General features: G+C 30.7%; 2 protein-coding genes across 3 annotated transcripts; one reads left to right on the forward strand and one right to left on the reverse strand.

Moving 5' to 3' along the window:
* The first annotated feature begins 1,055 nt into the window (after positions 1–1,055).
* Positions 1,056–2,424, forward strand: LOC124535033 (F-box/LRR-repeat protein 7-like). Its single transcript, XM_047111056.1, has 2 exons — positions 1,056–1,233; positions 1,368–2,424. The coding sequence occupies exon 2, from the start codon at positions 1,382–1,384 to the stop codon at positions 2,420–2,422; it is 1,041 nt and encodes a 346-aa protein (XP_046967012.1). The 5' UTR covers positions 1,056–1,233; positions 1,368–1,381; the 3' UTR covers positions 2,423–2,424.
* A 28-nt stretch (positions 2,425–2,452) lies between these two features.
* Positions 2,453–11,652, reverse strand: LOC124535032 (transcription elongation factor B polypeptide 3). 2 transcript variants are annotated; one of them, XM_047111055.1, is made up of 10 exons: positions 11,453–11,652; positions 10,674–10,869; positions 10,330–10,502; positions 8,873–9,872; positions 8,608–8,708; positions 7,659–7,834; positions 6,223–6,311; positions 5,933–6,132; positions 5,659–5,808; positions 2,453–5,257 (listed from the first exon to the last, which is right to left on the reverse strand). In XM_047111055.1, exons 1-10 carry the CDS (start codon positions 11,522–11,524, stop codon positions 5,063–5,065), a joined length of 2,352 nt encoding a protein of 783 aa, XP_046967011.1. In that variant the 5' UTR covers positions 11,525–11,652; the 3' UTR covers positions 2,453–5,062. The 2 variants fall into 2 exon arrangements, with proteins under 2 accessions (XP_046967011.1, XP_046967010.1); XM_047111054.1 differs by having other exon boundaries at positions 8,780–9,872.
* Between the last annotated feature and the right edge of the window lie 9,065 nt (positions 11,653–20,717).

Genomic DNA, 20,717 nt, shown 5'->3' on the forward strand with positions numbered 1-20,717 from the left:
TTTTTAATTTATCTTTTGTAAATAAAGATTTTTTATGATATATTCATGCTGTTTGTAATATTTGTATATAATTGTATATATAAGTGTATTTGTAATATGTCAAATAGACATCTGTGTTTAAGACTAAAAGGATCACTGAAACAATATGTACGAAAAATAAATTTTTCGTACATATTGTTTCAGTGATCAGATGTGCTACATGAATAAATATGGCATAATGTAAGTGTACAGATGGAAATACCATTATAAAATTAGCCATGCTGGTGTCGCATACATGCATTTGATCAGCAGGTGTAGAAGACTCGCAAAGTTGTCGATTTGCTCGCTCAGGTCAGCTATATTGTGTGCTGCTAAGAGTTGATGATTAATATATCTTTATTTTTAATACAACACCATAATACTTAAATACTAATGTTCACTTTAATTTTATTTCCGAAATTTCGATAACAGTTTTGTCAACGTATATATATCCATACTATAGACTAATTAAGCTCTCGAGTCTCGACCAATTTGCTGTCAAATTGTTGTCTATTTCGCTTTTCTTCTTTTATGATGGGAATGGAGGTCGGTTACAGTAGATTTTAAACGATATTCAAGTTTTTTTTAGTCAATATAAATAAAGCCTATGCTGATATGTAAAATATAAATAACTAAGCTATATATGTTACCACTTCAGCCGTACACACAATTTTAGCGTACAAGAAGTAATTTTAATAAACTATTAGACTCTCTTTTGTCTATAAATTCCGAGGTCTATACATTCAGCAAATATTGATACACAAAACCATCATACTAACTAGCTTACTACCTAGGGAACTTGTTTATGTCCGGTGCTTCTTTCTACAGGGATATAATGTTATTATTAATAGGAAACACTTAAAAATCTATTTTCATTAACAATTTAATAATACAATGTGCCAAAAATTGAGTTAATGGTATTAAGATATAAAGGAACCTAAAAACAAAAAAAAACTTATTGTATTGTATTTACCAAAGACAAGAAATTCTTATTAAGCATTTAACATCTGTTATCTAAATGGAAGCCGGAGCGTTGATTTTGACTTTTGTATTTGTTATTGTTTGACGTTCTGATTGCTGATTAGTTACTGACTTTTAGTTTAGAATTGTGGCGCTTGTATTGAAATTGCGAGCTAGTGTACAAATATAGATATGTGGATGATTTGCAAATTGCGAGTGCAAATAGTTTATTTGGCTAAGAACGCAATTTAATTGGTAATTTTTTTTTGTTTTACTTCTATATTAAAAAAAAATACAAAAATTTAATGATTAAAATTACCTTAAAGTGTAACATTTATTACGTTATTCTATTGTTTTTTTTTAAATAGTTTTGTACTTATTACTTGCAGATTTAAACAAAGATATGACCGTCTATAATTGTGACGAATCTTCGAACCAAATCAATATTTTGCCTGACGAGTTACTAATATATATTTTTAAATTTCTCCCTCTTGATACTATTCTCTGCTGTGAAAATGTGTGTAAAAGATGGAAAAAATTAGCATGCGACCAAGCATTATGGAGACGAATTGTATTAATTTACTCCGGTAAACCTGGTCAGACTGAAGTAAGTGATAAAAACCTTGAGATAATATCAACGCATAGTGAGTATATATGCTGTTTAAAAATACAGTATGTCTATAGTTATCCATCTATTAAATCTGTTATAGACCAATGTAAAAATTTAATTAGTCTTGAATTAGTAATGTGTCGAATTGGGGAAGAATTTGTGAATGACATACTTAACTGGCCTAAATTAAAAAAATTAAGTTTAAAAAATTCTATTCTGCTTTCAGGCGATAAAGACTTAATCATTCCATTTGATAAATTTCAACATTTAAATTATCTAGCTCTCTCTGATTTTGGTTTGTATTCTTTTAATTGTAAGAGTTTATTGAAATGTAGCCACCTTAGTCATATTTTAATTGAAAAAGTGAAAAACCTCGAACCCCACTTTATAAATGAACTCATCAGCTGTCAACAGAAAATACTAGAGACTTTTCATATTTATGGTGGAAATTCTGTTGATGACAATTCTTTGAAACAGCTATCAAATTGCTCACATCTGAAAGATTTGGCTATAATTAGGTGTGAAAATTTGACAGATGCAGGATTGGTCACCCTAATTTCTTTAAAAGGTATAGACCATGTACAGTTATGGAATAATACTAACTTTTCTGAATTAGCTCTGTTAAGGACTCTTGGAAGTTCCACATTCATTAATTTACAAAGCTTGAGTCTCTCTCGAATACAAAACATTACTCCTGTTATAGTTGATCTTATATCTGAATATTATAAGAATCTTAAGTTTCTAGCCTTATATCAGTGCCCTAGAATAATAAACACAGATTATGAGAAACAACTTAAATCCAAATTTAGGAATATTGATGTCGTCCTTTATTAGAATTGGGTGGCTCTTAATGAAAACAAATTATAAAATCCACAAACTAAGTATATTCACAGTATAAACAATGGCATTGTATTAAATGAGAAAAAATCAAAATAATAACAAATATTTCACTAAAGTATTTTTCTTTCAAGATGATGATTTTGTTACATTATGATCATTTACAGTTGCTATTTGTTGTACTAAATAAAAACACATCTAGGTAACTATGATTTGCTACAGTCATAAGCTTATGATATAATTTCAATATATTATAATTATGTTTCTGCTTTTCTATTCCTAGACAAAAGCATGTCAACATGATAATGCAAGACAGTTGGTTTCATCAAATAATGAAAACTGTGAGGTAATTTTAAGCAAACAACTTCGTGCTACCTGTTAGAGGTAGAAATAATGTCTGTGACAAACAAACTCTCTTGCATAATTACTTTTTTGACATGTCTTAAAATATTGATATTAAGGAACAAAAATTTGTTTGTATAAAACCATTTTTCAGTGAATTTAGTAAACTAATGATAATAATTCATATAAGATTAACGTAAGTGTGATGTGGTTTTATTAAGTGATCATATTATATTTATTTTGTTTGTAATAAACTAATGTGTCATACATAGTTATTTGTATGTGTAGAAGTTTTATAACAATATATAAAAATATATTTTTACATCATTCTAATTATACATCACGGCCACCTCAATTTCATCCTCCATTGTTCTGTTGTATTTTTTATAATTATAAACACTTTCCAAAGAAACGAATTGAGTCATAAGAGATCTAAAAATGTTACTTCTTAAAACTTGACCTCAAAGACACAAGAAAAGCAAGACCCAATAAAATATAGAAACGGTATTCTAATTTTTGTAAGAATAGTATTAATTTACTTAATATTTTTGAAGTCTTAAAGTTTAGATAAATTTTATAATAAGTTATTTTGAGAAGATGCATCTAAACTACTACTATTACAATATTATGAATCACAATTACTTTTCAATTTATTTCTATGAAATTTTTCGAAAATAAATTTAGATTGTTCTAGGTTTTTTCTGTACAGATTCCTTTTTGGTTTTTTTCAGGAACAAAAAATACAAACATCCTAATTTATGTTAGATTTTAAACATTATGATTTTCTACTTCTATCTAATATATACAAATTCACTTAAATAAATCATCATTTCATAGTTTTGAAAACAAACAAGTGTTAAAAAATTGATATATGTGACCTTTATTTGTAGTGTTCGTGTAAAAGTTGATGTTTATGTAAGATATTTCCAAATCATAGTAAAATATGTTAAATAAAAAATAAATATTAAGAAATATATATTTATATACCAAAATCATTCTATTTTTTATACCTCTTTTGATACTATAAATGGAATAATGTGTGGACTGTGCTGTGCAGAAGTGTACCAACTCATTAGTTTTCCCTTATAAATCTAAACAGCTTTTATTAGTTCTTCTGTGAGTTAATACATTTATGCACATCATCCAATTGCAATATCAAAAGATACTATGACTATGACTTATAGTTACACATATTGAGTTTAATGATTCACTTTTTCAAATATAAGTATATACCTAATTATTATACATACTTTTAGAATTTAAAAATGCTGTGCATATTATTAAGACTTATGCTTTATTAAAACTCAACACTTATCCATATAAATTGGCTATTCATAATAGTAGATGAAATTCTATACATTATTATTTTTTATTTTTAAAATTTCATTGACATTGAAAAGGGTATTAATTTTTACTCGTAATTGAAAATAATTTATTTTTCCTAAAAAAAGTACTCAGGTTTCAGTAGTTTTTTACCACTCAAAGCATAAGCATGGAACAATAAAATAAAGGATATATTAAGCACATGTACAAATAGGCGGGTAAGGCCAATACCCTGTGGGTATATAATGTTTTGTTAATCAATATAAGAACCCTTCTCCAATACTTTCTCAATATATACAAATTTTTACATACTGAGAAACAAAATTATTCAGTAACTCTAAAATGATAGAAAGTCGGTCAAATAGTAATAAAATTGCGCTTCAATATGCATAATATGACTACATATTTAAGTATAAACTAGCATTTAATTTTATTTGAATTAAATTGTTTTGCAAAATATAAAAATATGTTGTTCTGCAAAAAAAAGTTCCAGTCTGGCTAACAAACAATATTTAACTTTGATCAAATTTGCAAGAATACCTTACATGTTCTTAAAAATCATTATAATGTCATAAATAGTTTTGATTCACGAAATTGTTTGAGTGTTTTGCTATTAAAATATTGAATTTTAAGCACTACAGAAAATGTATGCATATTGTTATTATATCAAAGATTTGGGTACTTTATCAATATAACCAAAACCATAATGGTCTTTAAGGTGTGAGCAGACAAATATAAATAGATTTATTTATAAAGATAATAATGTACAAAAGAGTCTGTAAATTAATTTTAAATTATGACATCTAATATTCTTAATTCTATAAACCATGATGAATGATGATGATCTTATAAAAAGTCTTTACGTGTTGAATTCTAACATTACCATTTCTACATTTGAATTAAATAGACAATATTTAATGTATAAGACAGAAACTTTAAAACATACCCTGAGACAAAAATGTGTAATAATAATCATCGTTTTCGTCCACGTAAGAACTGCAAGGCTTTCTGCATAAGTGGAGCTTTCTTAGGCTTGAAAGAAGATGATGTGGATACGGTTGGTACAGGTGTAGGTCGTCCGCCTCGGAGGACATTTGGTGCTGCAGCCAATGAAGCTACTCTGGCTGCGGGGCTGGCTGTTGCTGCAAAAGCTGTCCCATGTTGTGCCTGTGATCGCAAAAAATATTCATAATTGCTTATTACTACTGGACTGAACATAACTTTACTGGTGGTAAAACTAATAAAAAAAATAAAAAATATTTCATTATTAACAAGTAACAGCTATAATCAGAAACTGGGACTATCCTAGTAAGTAACTAGTATTGCTACTAGTACTTGTGGCAGGTAGTCCCGCTCTTCCATAACATTCTAATACAATATTATAAACGTGTGTGTGTGTGTGTATGTGTGTGTGTGTGCGTGTGTGTGTGTTTGTTTGTGCATGTGTCTTTGTAAAAAACTAGTAATATTACTTCATATACATAATTGTCTTTATGTGGATTAAAGTAATCTAATGTACTGGTGTTACATTGTCTAAATTGAAATAACTGTAATAATATTTTACTTACTTGTTTTTTTGCAACGTTCCGCGGCGGTTTAACAACAGAGTCAACATAGGCCATTTTCGTTTGCTTGATAGGTGCCTTTTTCGCCTCTTGGGCGATTTTAATATTAGCAGTAAGTGACTTAAGTTTAATTTCCTGTTCCTCTTGACATCTCTACACAATTGTAAAAATAACATTAGTAATAAATATAGTTTTGATAGACTTTTAATGTAAATATTTTTATTTAACCTTCGTTCAGTAATTTTCCATTAAATCAAAAATTTATAAATGTTCATACCATATACATTTCTCGCCATGTCTCCATTTCCTGTCGCTTTTTGTTCCTAAAGTTTTTTTCGCAGAATTTCTGCCAAAGGTGATCTGTGTCTTCCATTAGATAAGGGTTGTAGTGTTCCAACACAAATAGTTGTTGCGCCGTTGCTCGATCGACGACAGGTTTAAGTATATCATACGGAACACCGCCAGTATATTCAAGTGCTAAAATATATGTATAATATATTCATACAATTGGAATAAAATATTTTACTGATAATTGTGACCGAAATATATTTTTGTATATTAACTTACAGTCAATGTGTTCCTGCAGTATGTGTACACACATTTCGTACAATGTAGGAATTTTGCCAATTACTTTGTTGCCGGAATACACTTTTGTTCTAAAAAAAATGCGCATTGTATAATACGGTGTCATAATAATTTTACTAAACATAAAATTAAGAAAGATCTATATTAACATTTGGGCTAAGCACATATAGCCCATTAGATGGAATACGAACCACCAACCTTGGGAACTAAGATGTTATGTCCCTTGTGCCTGTAGTTACACTGCCTGTAGTTAGGCAAGATAAAGAAATCAAAATATTGACTGTTAATAAATATTCTGTAACGTAAAAAATATTTATGATTTTGTATGAAAATGAGATATACTCATGATATTTCTTTTTTGGCTTTCAAAGGAATAAACACTAATTTGTTACTTCTCTTACTTAATTTCTGAGAGTCAGTAATTGTTTTTGTAAGACTGTTAATTTAACAATATAATTTCAGAAAGCGAACAAAATGCTCCTGTTCTATGAAACGCGCACAGTGAAAATGAAACTATTATCTCTTGGCCAAATCTTTCATATGTTGAATATTTTGTGTGAAGAATAACATTAATAAAAAACAAGCCTGTTGACTTTATTCTGTCGGTTATAATAAGTAATGCTTTCTATTTTGAATAAATGCTATTTATATTTATAAACCAACGTCGACATTTAAAACATTATATAGAAAATAACAAAATAAGTTATCCTTTATATCTATCTATCTATCCTATGATGGATAACATGTTAATGATATATCATGTACAAGTTGTTAGGGTGTTGATTTTTATGTATTAGGGAAAAAAATTGGCTTTGTCCTTCTTGGAGTTTATGTTTGTTGCATACCATATTTCATCACATTCCGTTCAGCTGTTTTTTTTTATTGTATAGGTTGGCGGACGAGCATATGGGCCATCTGATGGTAAGTGGTCACCATCACCCATAGACAATGACGCTGTAAGAAATATTAACTATTCTTTACATCATCAATGTGCCACCAACCTTGGAACTAAGATGTTATGTTCCTTGTGCCTGTAGTTACACTGGCTCACTCACCCTTCAAACCGGAACACAACAATACCGAGTACTGTTATTTGGCGGTAGAATAACTGATGAATGGGTGGTACCTACCCTGACGGGCTTGCACAAAGCCCCACCACCAAGTTTGGTCGTAAAAGATCGACACACAGATAAACAGACAGAGTCACTTTCACATGTATAATATTAATATATATTAGCAGTTTGCCGACCTTAAATGATAATTTGTTAAATTTATCAAAAACTAGTCGGCTAGTAGAGGTTCGTGGTCATTTAAGCCTCTGTCATTGGTCATTTCACGTCACTGGTCATTTAACCCTCCATCTTAACAAACGAGAAGATTATTGCCAATGGGTCATTAAGAGGCTGCTACTTGTTTACCTTTGGTTCTTAGATGATATACCAGCGTTCATGGCATCCTCATCTGTGAAGTGGGGCAGGAATTTGGGTGGTGGTCGGGGTCTGTAGTTGGGCGATATCTCCGGTAACGCAGATATTTCTAGTGTTGGCAGCGGGGCCAGTTTTGCAGTTGGCGCTAATAGCGTAGCTGGACTCATCTAGAAATATAACAAAAAAATAATTATATTATTTAAGAAAAAGGAAAACGTAGCTGCAATGTAAAATTAACGGACTTTAAAGTATTTATATCACAGAATGCACTTTATATATCGAGTGTGACGTTATAGAGCTTTTTTTATTATTTAATGATTGCTTCATAACAACAATAGTTCAAAGCTAGTATTTGTACTATTGTTGTTAAAGTTCGTCCGCCAAACAATACTACTTGTTTCTTTTGTGTTCTAGTTTTATGCCAATGTCTATGGACGGTGGTGACCATTTACCATCAGGTGGTAAGTATATCTATTTAATTAAGAAAAAAAGGTAATATTAATAATATGAAAAGGAGTTTGTTTATAAGTTTGTTACACGTCTTAACTACTCGTACCAGAAAAAGACATAGGTTACCTTAAACCTGCCTCCTCATATAATACCATAAATAGACTCGAACAAAAATTTGTTTTTTGTCTAAGGCTGGTACAGTATTGCTAGTCTGTATGATTCATAGTAACAGGTAATTATCCTCGGTCTTAATTCGATTTATAACTCACAAACTTTATTTTGATAGGCCAGTATATTATATACTACAGTCCGCAAAGTGAGTGGGAAAATATTAACTTCATAAATATACTTGCCTAATACAAAATTAAAGGTCTTTAAAAATGATCATATAGTGAGGTCACTGAATTTTCTCTATTTAGTTTTTACTTCTTGACCTCACAGATATCTAAGATTTTCCTAATAATAATAATATATTCAAGTCAGTACTCACATCATCATTAGAATTCGGCGATGCACTGTCCTTTGTGAAAACTGATTTCTTTTTCGGTTTGGCAGGACTTACCATGCCTAATGCTTCAGCAAAGCTAGCACCTAAAAACAATTGAAAGGCGTTACACTTCAAATTTCCCTGGTAACAATGTCGCATGCATAATAAAACACACCTGAGCCACAATCTATGCCATCGTCGCTATCCCCGCCAGCCTCTTTTTTCTTTGGTTCCCCCCCATCTTTAGACTTACTACTACTAGACTTACTTGAAGATTTATCTTTACTCTTTCTATTACTTTTCTCTCGATTACTACTTTCAGATTTTCTTTTTTCATCACTACTTTTCGAGTCTTTTGATGATGAATGTTTCTTTTCGCTTTTGCCACTGTGGTCTTTTTCCTTTGAAGAACTACTCTTATCTTTTGTTTTTTCCCTACTTGATGAAGTGTGTTTATCTTTACTACTACTACTACTTTCTTTTGACTTGTGTTTGTCATTTGAAATTTCCTTTTCAGATGGTAATTTATGTTTATCTTTTTCAGATTTGCTGGAATGAGCTTTATCTGAATTATTTTTATGTTTCTCTGTTGTATTGGATTTATTTTTATCTGAACTACTACTAGACCTATGTTTTTCTACATTACTACTGGATCTGTGTTTTTCAGGATTACTGTGGCTTTTTTGTTTTTCCAAACTACTACTGGATGTATGTTTATCTGTACTGCTACTGGACTTCTGTTTCTCAGAGCTATGTGAGGATCGATGTTTATCTGAATGTTTGCTCGAAGATTCGCTTTTATGCCTTTTTTCTGTTTCTAAGGACCTGTGTTCCCTTTCTTTTTTTTCGGTATGATGTTCATTTTCTTTGGAACTCTTGTGTGAATGGGAATTATGTGACTTGTCTTTTGAAGATTGTTTTCGGGCATCGGGTAATGATTTCATGTCTGAACTATTAGTACTGTGATGTTTTTCTGATTTTTCCATTGAAGTGTCGGAATAAGAATCAGTTTTATGTTTATCTCGACTACTTGTTGAATGTTTAGTAGATGAAGATTGCTGATTCTCTTTCGCCATCTTGATTTCGGGTTGCCTTTCTTCTTCAGATGACTGTGAATCCTCGCTCTCAGAATCACTTTGAGAACTATCTGCTTGGCTATCCATTTCACTTTCAGATGAATCTCGTGCCGTTTTTGGTTCTGATTTTACTTTATAACCGTTATCTTTTGTACTTGAGTATTTACATTTTTTTGTCTCAGATTCTTCGTCCTGTGAAGAAGTAATCAAAACAAATACTTAAAATAATTTTTTCATGTCCTTTTCAATTATAATAAACTGCATTTTTTTTAATTTTATCGAAATAATATCAATTGTTTTAACAATGTTCTTAATCTAAAATTTTTATTTTCAAAACAACTAATACACTGCAAACTTTATTTTGCATTTAAAACGAAGTAAAAGGTAATTCTCTGATTAATTTTATTATATAGAATAGAACATAGTACACAATATACACCGAAATATAAAAAATAAAATACAGTTGGAAACAAAAATAACATAATCTTATTTAACAATAATAACTTTTTAATAAAAGTTCAAATTTGTTACTGTTCTGATTTTTTTACTGTATACTATTTTATTAGAGGTCTGCTTCTTGTATTTTTTTATATAATAAAATAAATCTTTGCAAATGAAGTTACCTTAATAACTATTTGTTGTATCTTACCTCGCTGCTTTGATATTTTCTCTTATTTCCATAATCTCCATTTGATTGTTTATGATGTTTTTCTTCAGTCTTTGGTGCTCTTTGTGATTTATCACGCTTGTCATGCTTACTTCTAGAATCACTTGAATCATTCTCGTAGTATCTTCCATTTTCATGTCCATTATAGTTAGTAGCTGTCAAATGAAAACCATTGTATTAGAAGGAAAAAAATATAAAACAAAAGCAAGTCTATAAAAAACATTTTAATCTTCTTATTGTATAAATTTTTTAAATACAAATTTATATCACACAGATAAATGGAATGTATGTTTTTTAATTATTTTCTAATTTCACAAAATGCTCACTGTCATTTTTGTTTTCTTCTTGGTCACTTTCTTCAGCCGCTACCATTGTTTTCCATTTGTAAACAAGTGCCCGGGCTGCTTGGCCCACATCACCAGGTTCTTTACGAAGAGCATTTACAGTGCGACCTACGCCTGTCTCTTGTAAGTGTTGGACAGTCACACTCAAGTTATACAACTTGTCAATACATTTTAAAACCTGAAAATAATTTATTTTTTTGATTTAAGTATCAAAAGGTACACTGCTTGTATACTTCTTAAAAAACATTTAACATTGATATAAATTATGCATATGTGATAATTTTGTTTTTTTGACACATACCACAAAGATTACAAACATTTTATTAAGAAAAATAGTAAGAAAATGTAAGCAATCAAATTTATATAAGTGTTTTCCTATTTTCTAAAATATGTTTATAAATAAATAAATAACAATTTAGTATTCTTAAGAGCTTAGATGTCGTACTATGTTAAACTAATTCAATTATATTTAATAAAATAATTTGTTTGTCAGATTAATGTTTATATAATACACTTGTATCTAAAGGGGTCAATATTAAATGTATTTTTTTATAGTTTTAATGTATTGTTATTAATGTTATAAAAGTTAGCTATGACCGAAAAATTCGTCACATGATAGAATTGAAGTATTCTTTTTTTTAAATTGTATTAAGCATTAATATTTTCAGATTATTAAAGCGTAATAATTATAATAATGAAACCTCTAGATTTTAAATTATCTAACGTGGATATTCCTAAACAAATCTAGCATCTGTACTTACTTTTTGTTCATCATTCGGGTATTTCTCTATAGAATGTTGGTAATGTTTTACCAAATCTAAAACCGACGCCATACCACTACACTTTTTTTAAAAGTATATTGGTTAATATGTAATTAAAAAATAAGTGCCAGCTGGTAAATGGCAACCATTTTTGTCATACACATGTCTATGACGTTATAAGTTGGGACAGGATAGGCCAATTACGTATGTTGGTAGAGTGCGTTTTGTTATTACATTATTTTATGAAATGTTTTAAAATATGTAGTTTTCCATTGTTTGTTATATTGCATTTTTGTAAAACTTCAAATGTTATTAGTTAAAAAATATGTGATAAATACTTTGTTTATTGTAAAAATCCTCAAATTCTTGGTCCTCAGACGTCAGATAACTCTAGTAGTGGCATCTATCACACAAGTAATAAGAAATTTAAATTCATTAGTTTAGGTTATAGTCATTTACAGTAGATGGCGCCCCATGTTAGAATTAAACAATAAATAAATGAATATTAATGTACTATATTTGTTTATCTTGAAGCATAGGGCCGTATTTAGAGGAGGGCAACCGGGGCAACTGCCCTGGGGCCTCCACATTAGTGGGGGCCACAGTTTTCAGCAAATTAACAAATACCGAGATACAGCCAAATTATAATAATGTTATCATTTAATATTTTAAAAGTTACCGATACAAGTAAATAAATCATAGCTTACTGATTGAAATAAAAAAGTAATTAATTCATGATAATATAATTAATTAATTATTAGGTTGTTCTCGCTTCTATTTGTCTAGGGCCCCCACTGCTTTGTGGCCCGGGGGCCTCCAGACCTTCTAATCCGACTCTGTATGAAGCAGACTGAGTTATTATGTAATGATCAGATTTAATATTGCATTCTGAATGCATTATTTATTTACTTTCGAACGGCCTATTATGAAAAACACACGGAATCGTTATATTTATGTTTTGTAATTATTTTAGTCGCCTAATTTTATCATAAATTCAATGGTTTTTATGTAAGGCTCTTAATTTGGATACATAAATTTCTAATTTTTAAGATAGACTTGCCTCTCAGAGCGGAGTAAAATTCGGAAAGAATGGTTGCCAACTGTTGACCACTACAAACAGTCATACTAGTAAAGTAGTATATCATATGCCATTCGCCAAACGTCATACTACTTTATATTGTCGTTATTATTATTTATTCGTTGTGTTCTATTAGAGTTAGTTATTAATTAGCATTCAGTTATTTTCATATAATAATAACAGTGACATTGGTCGCTCTTACAAGAGTTGACAATTTGACGCCGTTTGTATGATTAGATTGTAATCTGACAGTTTTACTTCGATAGATTACAATATAGCGAAAAATAATATTTTAAATTGCAATAACATTTCACAGTTCACAATATTTCGTCAGATTACAGTCTGTCTCGTCAGATTGTAATCTACCGAATTTTGTAATCTTACGGTTACATATACATAGATAGAGTGATAAATAATAGGTGGTAAAAGGATATAGCCGAAATAATATCTTATAATAGTTACTTTTTGGTTTATACCTCGAAAGAAAATGTGTACAATAATTATCGGTACTCCTCAAGACTACGTAATATAATATGAATGAAATTTTGTAATTCTTATGTTTAATTAATTTGTAGTAATAATCATAGTTATTCATAATTTTTAACTTCGAATTTAATGGCAATTCTACATGTTGCAGTATCATAAAGTTATGTCGATTCTCAACATTTTAATATTTTGTGGATTATATGTGTCTACAACATATATGTATACATATTTGTATAAAGACGCATCAAATCAATCAACGTCATTCAATAAATATAGATTTTTATCAACAAACGATCAACCCAATCTAAGCAATCAAGCCTTAAGGTATGTAATATAATATACGTTGTGCCTCTTTCTACCTTACCTTTTACTCTCTGAACTATGACATCGTTTTTCCTAAATACGTTGTAACCATACAGTTATTTACCTTAATGACAGGTACCATTTATTATTAAATTACCTATCTAGACTTTTCATTATAAAGTATTATAATTTAACGATGAACCATAATGACGAATGAATGTCTGAAGCTGATGAATGGTATATGTTATATCCTTGTTCGGACATGACAAAAGTAGTTATATAAATAGGTATAAGATAAGCTTGTATAAGAACATACAATAGTCGACTTTCTCTTCCCACACGGGATGAATTCTCGACTGCTTATATCCTTTGTGTATGTAATTTACTTAAAATAAGAATTAATCAATCCGTTTTTATGTAATTCAAGGAGAATTAGGAACCAACGTGATCATCACATTTAATTATCATAATTTATTATAGTTATATTTTGACTTACACAAAACAACTGTTACTATAAAAAAATTTGAAAAATATAGACACTTTAAAGATTATATATTGAAAAATATTTTTATATATTAATAGATTTTTTAAGGTTTTGGTCGTTCGTACCAACTGGTATTCAATAACTTTGTAATGAAAAGCAAAATTGCTCTTAGTTTATTTCAGGTACATGGCGGACGTCTTCGTAACTACACATTTTATACTTTGGCTCAAACACATTCTTCACAAACATATTTTCTGTTTAAAACGTAGTTTATATTATTTTATTTTTATTTTTGATCAATATATTTTTCGTGTTAGGTACTCCTAATAATTCAAATATAAAAGAACCGAATAACATAATTTTCTCTGTTTGGTAATACATAAACCCGATATATGTATAAAGTGTGCCATAAAAGGCGAAAGTTGTTTGCGCTTGTCAACACGCATCAAAGTCAGATTTACTTGAAAATAACAATGTCGCATGTAGGTAAACTAGTAAACTTCAAATTACCTACTTGAGAATAGTCCGCATGTCAGTCGCAGTGAAATATGGCTTAGGTAATGCGAACGTAGAAAGGGCCCTGCGCTCACGTATTTCTAGGCACAATGGTGTGTTTCGTACGCAGCGAGATCGTTATCATTTGGGAATCACGCTAACAAGTAAACGTGCACGGGCAATGGGAGTCGGAACGTTAGCGCCAAATTCAATATAGTGCGGAAGCGTTGTGGCGGTAATCTGCCTGCGCTCTGCTCGTAGATCGAGATATTTACTTGTATGCTAATGGGGACCCTTACCGTGCGACTGCGTTTCGAACAACCTGATGTGATAATACCGAACGGTACCCATATAGAGTGATACCAAGGCGGTACACGTGTAGATAAGGAAGACTGTCGGGACCAACGGTAATAGAGACAAAGGAACAAGGAGCGGTTGTCATTTTAGTGCCTAATATTCTGATAACAATGGGTACCCCTCAGTAATAAGCTTGATATTGTTAGTAATAATATAGCTTTACCATTATATTTTAGATTGTAGTTTGATAGACGTTTCAAAAGCTATCGAGATTATGTAAATAGGATAGGAAAAGGTGAAATTAACTCAATATTCCTGTTGTACAACTCTAATTTCCTGGCGCATGAGAGCCTCGTCTGTTCGTATCTAGATTATCAACGTAACGTCTACTTAAGCCTTATATATTTAGAATTCGAATTCAATATGATATGTGAGAGGCTAATGTTGTGAAGGGTAAAGGTTTATTTAACCAGATGCAGATGGATTTTCTTAACATACCCACAACATATTTGTTATAACTTCAATTATTGTATAAATAAATAATATTGTAATACTACAAGCGAATGTTTTTAATAAAACCGTGAATATTATTTTCACTGGATTAACAATGGGTATATACCTAATCATAAAACGGCTATGTTTTGTTTCATTCCTAAAATAGCATAGTATTTTCGATTATTTCGATATTAAAATTTGTGACGTAATAATACAATAAGCAGGGTTTTTAAAGCATATGTCATGTACTTATTTATATTCTGCAGGTATTCTCTACTCTGTATTGACTGCTCGAATATATTATAACCCCATAAAATTTTAATTATTCGTTTCATTAATCATTTATTTCATTATAAATGATCCAGTAATGAATAACTGGACGTGAAAGCGGCGTTCTTGAGCGCAGATAATCTGATCAACCGCGCCAAAGCCTCGCAGTCGAGAACAAGGGCTTCGTAATGTAACAGTATAATTGCTGATAGCCGATAGATTTATTAATTTATAACTATCGTAAGTAGTACTTCTGTAAATTATAATGAATTAATCATTTTACTGGTTTAGTGCTTTGCGCGTCTAAGGAGTGGAATCCATAACCCACGACGCTGCAACAGTAAAATTATATGTTTCTTACATTATTACAAAGAAACTAAATATATGTATAATGTAAAACATTTTTAATCATACTTAAACCCTGTAAGGGTTATTTATCAAGTAAAATGAATATGACCTATGCTTGAATAAAATAAAATAATAGGGACTATTTATGTAGCCAAACAATGGCCTAATACAAGAATGGTATTTGGTAAGGACGAACTACAATCATTTATTATCTGTTAGTTATGATACTAAAGTTGCAAGCATACAAAATATTTTATGAAGTTGTTATACAGTATTGTCTTTTCATTATAGTAATAAAACACAAGCTATAAATTACTCCAGCGTTGTTTGTAATCCGTACTGCGGTGCATTCACACATAGCTATTTGGATTAGACGCTAAGATAAGTACACTGATATTTCTTCCTTGATCATCTACTCGCGCCTTATTACATCGCCATCAAATTGATCGATGTCCTGTCTGCGATTGAGTTGTATGATTCCTGCAATAGCTCTGCACCAGTAACTATAATAATAGACTTACGTATTGCTCAACTAATAACGGCTGATGGAACGATTCAACATATTTCGTTTGTTCGAAACGATTAAAATGATTACCACTTTTTTTTAAGTGTAGTAACATTATTTGACATAAGAGAAATAAACAGCATTTTCTAAAGAAAATAGATAAAATACCTATTACTGTTATAGTATTGTTTATTTAAGTATATAGCTTCGATTGTTGAAGTTAAGTACTTTTTAAAAATATATGCAATATGTGTCTCTTTTTGCTTATAAATTTTTTCTAAACATTCACCTTGTTTTTATCGCACAGTTTTCTAGGTTAACAGGACCGATTAAAATTATATGGCGCGTATGATTGATTTGACTCATGTTTGTGTAAAATTAGTCCATTTTACAAGAAATTTTGAGCCAATCCAACATGTATTTTTATTAAGTTAGTATTTATTTATCACATGTTGTCATAATCTATTTTTGATATGATTGATAGTGATTCCTGGGCTTCTATACTTCAGACCCTGGCCGTTAGATGCTTTTATCTAAATAATATTATCTGTACAAATTGTAACTGAACCTATCCCCCTTACTTTCGTAGCAGTGAGCAGTCCAGTTTGACCTCCTTCTAAATTAAAATTACTTACATTTAACATGTCTTGTATTCACATCAAGATGGATATTCTTTTTTCGTAGATAATAAATAATCTGCCGTTTACGGTTACCGTAGGAAAATACTTAATATGGAAAAACATGTTGTAGACTTAAGCCCGTAATTGATTCTAGTGGCATTTGGAAGTCTATCCTCAAACTATCGTGAAATTCCAAGCGAAGTGTAATTTTCCTTCGCAACTAGGTTCAGTTGTAATTTTCATTACTCGTCCCAGAGGTTCGCGACCTACTCTAATTAGCTTAGATGCTTATGATTAAACGGTTCGGTCACGATCCGTCGATTTACTTCAAATCAGTTGCGGTTTTGTCTTGATAAGTTGAACATCAGTCAAGTCTGTTCACGGCCCGGGTATATATTTCATTACTTTATGTAAAGGAATTTATAACTATTATAATATCATAATAAATCTTTATTATAATTACTATATAATGCCCATTTTTTATAAAACAAATTAATACGAACTATCGTATCAATCAAAGGTAAGCCAGATAATTAATATGTCTTGACTATTAATTAAATTATGTTTAATAATAATTTGTTTTTTCATCTAGTCTTTAATTTCTATGATAAGATCGCAAACTAATTTGAACTTTTGTGGGATGTGTTTTCCAATTAATTAAACTTTAATGAATATGTACGTTCTCTGTTGACTTTATATATATGTATATTATTTTAATGGGGACTGAAGTTTTATCTTTAAATATCAATTAAAATAACATATTCTAGTAGAAGGGCTTTTATACCAAGGAATGGCAGATTCTTTATTCCTACTCTTTTATTTAAGCAGATTCTATCTTCAATTCAAGCGAACTTCATTCTAAATTTGCATGATTACTTATCTCTATTTATCTGTTAATTAAAACAGAATGATTCATTTTATGATGTAAATTCAAAGGAAGTTTTATTAAACGGCCGAAGAACGATTTGTTCTTGATTGGAATATGCTCAGTAATTATATTATAAAATTTTATTTAAAATAATATACCAAAGCGGATTAATGGTTATATTGGATATCTTGAATATACTCGGACTTACCAATTAGGATGATACATACAATGTAACCGTAATGGTGTTTCACACACCTGCTTACCTGTAATCAATTTTATAAAATTGTTGCGTCATTTGCAGAATTTCGAAAATTAATACAGCCATTCATTTAACACACAATTAAACATTTTTCATTATATTGTATAGAAAATTAAAATTAAATTATTTTTATATATATTTTTTTTTAAATTCTTTATAAATTACATTATCAATTGATTTTAAGGGCACCTACAAATAACAAACCGTTATTTTGAAGAAATCATTGTTCAAGATTCTAATTAGACATGCCGCCTCGAGTAATAGTTATTAAAAATACAGTTAATAACTTCGTTAAAAACCGAGTACTAATTGCCGTTCGAGTCATATGCTCCAGGCAGTCTTCACATTCTAGAGCAATGCATTCACATCCTTGCTCACTTTATATTATAAAACATTGCCAGCGGCCCTGCCCACGGTGGCTTAATGGTCCCTAGGGAACCTGCTCTCTAATTATGTGAGGTCCTTGGTAATTGTCTGGAAAGCTTTTATTAATTTGCGTCGCCCGCAGTATATCAAAGAAAGCAAATACAAGATCTATATATGGCGACAGACGTTGTAAGAACATAATATTGCAGTAATAAATATTGTACTAATCTAAGTTTATTTAAATAAAACATGTACTCATTTCGTTAGGAATTAAATTATATATTAATTCGTAAAATATGTGAATTAATCATTTATTAGATGGTATAATAATATGAATAAAAAGTAAAATGTAGTTCAGTTGGTATACGTTTTAAGCATTCAGCTAAGTCTTTATTTTGAAATGCAAAACGAAGTATCTAATGGAACGATAATGTTAGACCTATTTGCCACGTAGTAAATATGAGCAAAAAAGGGAATCAAATTTAATAGATGACTAAGATGATCATTGCAACGTGACTTTCTAATAAATATATCTGGCTCACCAGTTCAGATCGACTGGTATATAACGGATTTACATCTGCCACCAACTCCTCACGTAGAATTGTTATTGTTTCCGTTCACTTATGCAGGTATTTTTCCATTTGCGCCGGACTTGCATTGTAGTTGATGTAGGTTGTGGTCTGCTCAGTGCGGTTCCCGTTTATACTTATATTGACCGTGTCGCGGTCAAGAGTCCTCTCGACGTCCGCCTGCCGATGGCCGAGTGTTTGCCGAGCTTTTACTGGGTCATCGCCACGCGTCACTTCTACACCTGTCAATTAACCACGCCTCGACCCCCATAATTACTACTTAAATATTGCACGCTGTAATTACAATACCGTGTCCAATTTGCTCGATGTAATAAGTTGGCGAGCAGTTTTTTTGTCACCGCAAAAAACTTACAACGACGTGCCAATACTGTTATTTTTATTTTGCATATCGGTTTCGGCCTATTGATAGACGCTCGTACGGACGTACGGTTAGCCCCAGAGAAATCAGATATCGGTTTGTCCATTAGAGGAAAACATAAAACATACCACCTGTAATAATGTACCCACATCCGTCAAGATGCTATCTTCTTGAAATAAATTAATGAATATAACTCAGATGAATCAACAGTGAAGAATCATGACGATGCAGATCGCACCTCACAATTTGTATTAAGAACAATGAATCGTTTGGTAAAACACATCTAATATAAAAGATTACCAAAAAATACAGAGAGAGATTAAACGGCTTACGTGGAGCTTTAACATATACATGTTACTGTTATAGTTTGAAAAAAAAATCTATTTGCGAGAATTGCAAACAGAACTTAGAGGGTGGCCATTTATGTCCGATGTGGTTTTAGTACCATAATCTCGTCTGGTTTGACTAATTGGGTGGAGACTAGAGTTATAAGCGCACAGCCATTAAGGCGCGCACGCGCAGACGGCGGCGGTGACAGCCGCGCGACCGTCGACCCGCGTCCGCTAGCGCTCACCCTTAACTGTGTTCTTGGATTTGCATGATGAGCGTTACATCTCCGCGTCTTGTGAAGACGTGATTTCAACTTCCTTTCGTAGTTTAATATTCATGAAGCGACACTCGATTTCAGAGAAATATCTCGAAAGAATGCAAGTGAAACTTGTAGTTAAAAATAATTTGCTTTATTCTTACTTATTAAGTATAATAAAGATTCGGTTACTAGTTATACGACTGCACATTCCTCAAAGACCTGCCATTAATCTGCCGCATAACGAAACGTGGAGGTAAGGACTAAAGACACTTTAATGTCGATGCGTATTAATGGTACTCGTAAATGTTGTTCTGAAGTAGTACATTTCTTGAGCATAGGATAAAATTAAATATATATTAGTCATTTGTTATTAATTAATCCAGAGAAGCAAATATATGTCTAGCTGGTCTGAGTACCTATTTTTGATAACTATGCTGATTTTAGTAGCAGATTTTAGTGAATCAGCCCTTCTATCTAATCCTAGTACTCGATATTGGTTTCACAAGATCTCGGGATAATCCAGGGTTTAAGTAGAACATAGATCAGGACAGCAGTTATGATTATTTTGAAAATTAAAAATATAAAATGATCCCTTTAAAGGTAAACTTAACTAAAACAAAAATTAAACTATTTTAAAATATGCAATTGTTTCTGTTTTGAATTTTATAAATGACAATTAAGGCAGTAATAAATTTTGGCGTTATTATTATATGACGTAACCAACACATAGAAAGTAACTTATTAAATCTCAACTAAAAGTATTGTATGTTTAAAAATAATTTTGTGTAGTAAATGGCTATTAAAATGAATATGTAAAATTTGGTGGTAAAACCATAACAATATTAAATTTTTAT

The sequence above is a fragment of the Vanessa cardui genome, chromosome 14 (genome assembly GCF_905220365.1).
Source record: "Vanessa cardui chromosome 14, ilVanCard2.1, whole genome shotgun sequence".
Taxonomy (NCBI): Eukaryota; Metazoa; Arthropoda; class Insecta; order Lepidoptera; family Nymphalidae; genus Vanessa; species Vanessa cardui.

Bases quoted from the DNA above. Each gene is read 5' to 3' on its own strand.
- LOC124535033 (XM_047111056.1), top strand. From the start codon at position 1,382: ATGACCGTCTATAATTGTGACGAATCTTCGAACCAAATCAATATTTTG.
- LOC124535032 (XM_047111054.1), bottom strand. From the start codon at position 11,524: ATGGCGTCGGTTTTAGATTTGGTAAAACATTACCAACATTCTATAGAG. The intron at 9,873-10,329 runs GTAAGATACAAC...ACTTCTTCACAG, and splicing joins GAAAATATCAAAGCAGCGAG to GACGAAGAATCTGAGACAAA. The intron at 5,809-5,932 runs GTATGAACATTT...ACAATTGTGTAG, and splicing joins CATGGCGAGAAATGTATATG to AGATGTCAAGAGGAACAGGA.